The 2469-nt window shown below is 26.8% G+C and overlaps 1 protein-coding gene across 1 annotated transcript; it reads right to left on the bottom strand.

The window, feature by feature from the left end:
- Positions 1 to 306: 306 nt before the first annotated feature.
- On the bottom strand, positions 307 to 1197 carry LOC111676166 (protein archease-like). Its single transcript, XM_023437087.2, has 3 exons — positions 992 to 1197; positions 872 to 896; positions 307 to 810 (listed from the first exon to the last, which is right to left on the bottom strand). The coding sequence occupies exons 1-3, from the start codon at positions 1044 to 1046 to the stop codon at positions 420 to 422; spliced, it is 471 nt and encodes a 156-aa protein (XP_023292855.1). The 5' UTR covers positions 1047 to 1197; the 3' UTR covers positions 307 to 419.
- Between the last annotated feature and the right edge of the window lie 1272 nt (positions 1198 to 2469).

Below are 2469 nucleotides of genomic sequence, written 5' to 3'. Positions count from 1 at the left end.
TGTAGGGTGTAGAGTGACGATAGACTTCCTCGTAGGACAAGCCCATGTTAAAATGGTCGGTCATCTGGGTAGGCAGGTGTCTAGGGGCCACCACAAGTTGTATGTTAAGTGGTCAGTTCAGGACTGTCCCGTCGAACTGCTGGGATAATTGATAGGTATATGCATTCAAATAAAATCATAAATGATTTGAAACATATTATTTCACCACCCTGAACATATACCCGCAATTTACATTAGTTTTAAGGAAAACATAAATAATTAAAATAAATAAATTATATTATTTGCAACTATTAAGGCAGTGTGGTGTAAAATTTAAAAACAGTATAGGTACATTTTAGTTTAAAATATAAATGTACTTAATTTAATCTAAAAAAGTCACAAGTATTTTACTTAAAATAAAAAAGTAATGAAAACTTAACCTAAATATCAATAATTACGAATAATTCGTAGTTATTTTTTTCGGGTTCTTGTATAATTTGCATAGCAGAGTAAGTAATAGCCTTTACTTCAGTACCCTGAGGATGTTTATCCAAATCAAAGGGTTCACCATAACAACGGCATTCAATCTCAAATGTTTCTAAATCAAATTTAGTGATTTCTAAGCGTTTGCAAATCAAAAAGGGTTCACAGGAGAAAAGGAATAACAGTTCATCGAGAAAATGGAAAAGTAAACCATCAACATCATCACCTTTAGCTTCGATTTGATAGCAGGACTGCACGGTCACATAATCCAATTCAGTCATATAGCCAAACATGGCCATGCCGCATTGTTCGAAAGCCTCTTTAAGTGATTCACCCCAGGCATGAAGTCTGCAAGAGGAATATTAATTTATAGTAAATATCATATTAATTATTAGTAAGAAATACTTACTGTACATCGGCTGTATGATCCAAATCTATTAGTTTGAATGATGAAATACATAATTATGATAAGATTTATTAAATTCTTGTGAAATTCTTTTTTTTTTATTAAAAGCAAGTTTTTACTTACATTCATATTTAATTTCTGGTAAAATAAAATCTTCTTTACTGAATTCTACCTCCATTATGTTTGTATTTGTTTTATATCCAATAAACTGTAGTTAAATAATTAAAATTTTTATTTAGTTAAATAAAATTAACTTTTATTTGATGATTAATTTCTGTAAACGTGTGTGTACGTAGTTCAATGTGTCACCGGTTTTGTTTACAATTTCACATGTTGTTTTGGTTTTTATTTGCTCCTTTTCGAAATTAATTGTCAAAAAACAAACATATGTTTGATTTTTTCAACATGTGTTTCGAACTAAGTGGACAGCTGTTGGTTGTTGATATGTCATAGTCGTTAAATTGTAATAGATTATTAGGGAAACGGAAAATAATTTGAATTAAATTTCAAAAAAATTATTAAAACAAAATATATTTTTTAGTGTTTTATATATTAAAAAATCTATATTTCATATAAATATTTTCCGACTTAATTTATATATTTTTCTATGATCAATTATAGATGTCGCAAAATAATGTGAAAATATGCGAAACATATTCGCTATAATTTTTACTTTTATTGTAAGTAATCATTTTTTAACGATTAATTGATTTTCATTTTGTTTATTTAAAAGCTATGGTTAGCTGATTGGGAAAAACTTTCTCTGACCAATTTAATAAAAGCAAAAAATATTGGTGTAGAATTTTATTAATTCCTTATTTATTTGTAAGATATTAACAATAAATCTATTTTCCCAGATAAAAGGATAAAAAGGTCCTTTTTTACGATTTTTTTTCTTCGATTTCTTCCAAAGGAAAGATAAAATTTTGGTATCTTAAGAGAGGTCCTCGAAAGACGTTTTCAATGGCATATCAGAAGTTTTTGTGTTACAGTAAAAGTAATCGAAATTTTCGAATTTTTCATAAAATTTTAACATAGATTAATTTAATATAATTCGTTGAAATTAACATGAAAACAATAACATAGAAATACATGGTATAAATTGTGTTAATATTTCACTTAAATTAAAACCATTAAGTGTTATATATCATTGTAAAGCTAAAGAAATTATGCGTATGTTGATGTACATATTATGTATGTAGCTAGCAGAAAACTTGGTACAAAATAGAGTTTAAAATATTTAAATAAAATACAAAACATAACAAATTTCGATTAAAGGAAAAAACCATTTTGGTGAAATTGTATGAGGTTTATAATGTAACAAATTCAATTACAGTGGACGTACAATAGTACGTACCCTCTTTATTACGAATGTCCAATAATACGAATGGCATTGTCTACTCTATAATACGAATAAAGTCACAATTTTTCTGTTCGATAGTACGAATAACACATTTTTATGGGAATTCTGGTTTCATTTGCGTATGAATGAAGTTTTTATTATGTTTTTATTTATTATTTCAGTAATTTTGAAGTTTTTTGTATTTATTACAAATGTTTTGTTTTTACACATAATTTACTGCATGTATATTTACAAATCA

This window comes from Lucilia cuprina, chromosome 4 (genome assembly GCF_022045245.1).
Source record: "Lucilia cuprina isolate Lc7/37 chromosome 4, ASM2204524v1, whole genome shotgun sequence".
In the NCBI taxonomy this organism is placed as follows: domain Eukaryota; kingdom Metazoa; phylum Arthropoda; class Insecta; order Diptera; family Calliphoridae; genus Lucilia; species Lucilia cuprina.
The sequence above is the reverse complement of the archived record's forward strand: the minus strand, read 5'-3'. Positions and strand labels throughout refer to the sequence as shown.

Coding starts and splice junctions, on each gene's coding strand:
- LOC111676166 (XM_023437087.2), bottom strand. CDS start 1,046: ATGGAGGTAGAATTCAGTAAAGAAGATTTTATTTTACCAGAAATTAAA. Junction 897..991: donor ACCAGAAATTAAATATGAAT/GTAAGTAAAAAC, acceptor TCAAACTAATAG/ATTTGGATCATACAGCCGAT. Junction 811..871: donor GATCATACAGCCGATGTACA/GTAAGTATTTCT, acceptor TTCCTCTTGCAG/ACTTCATGCCTGGGGTGAAT.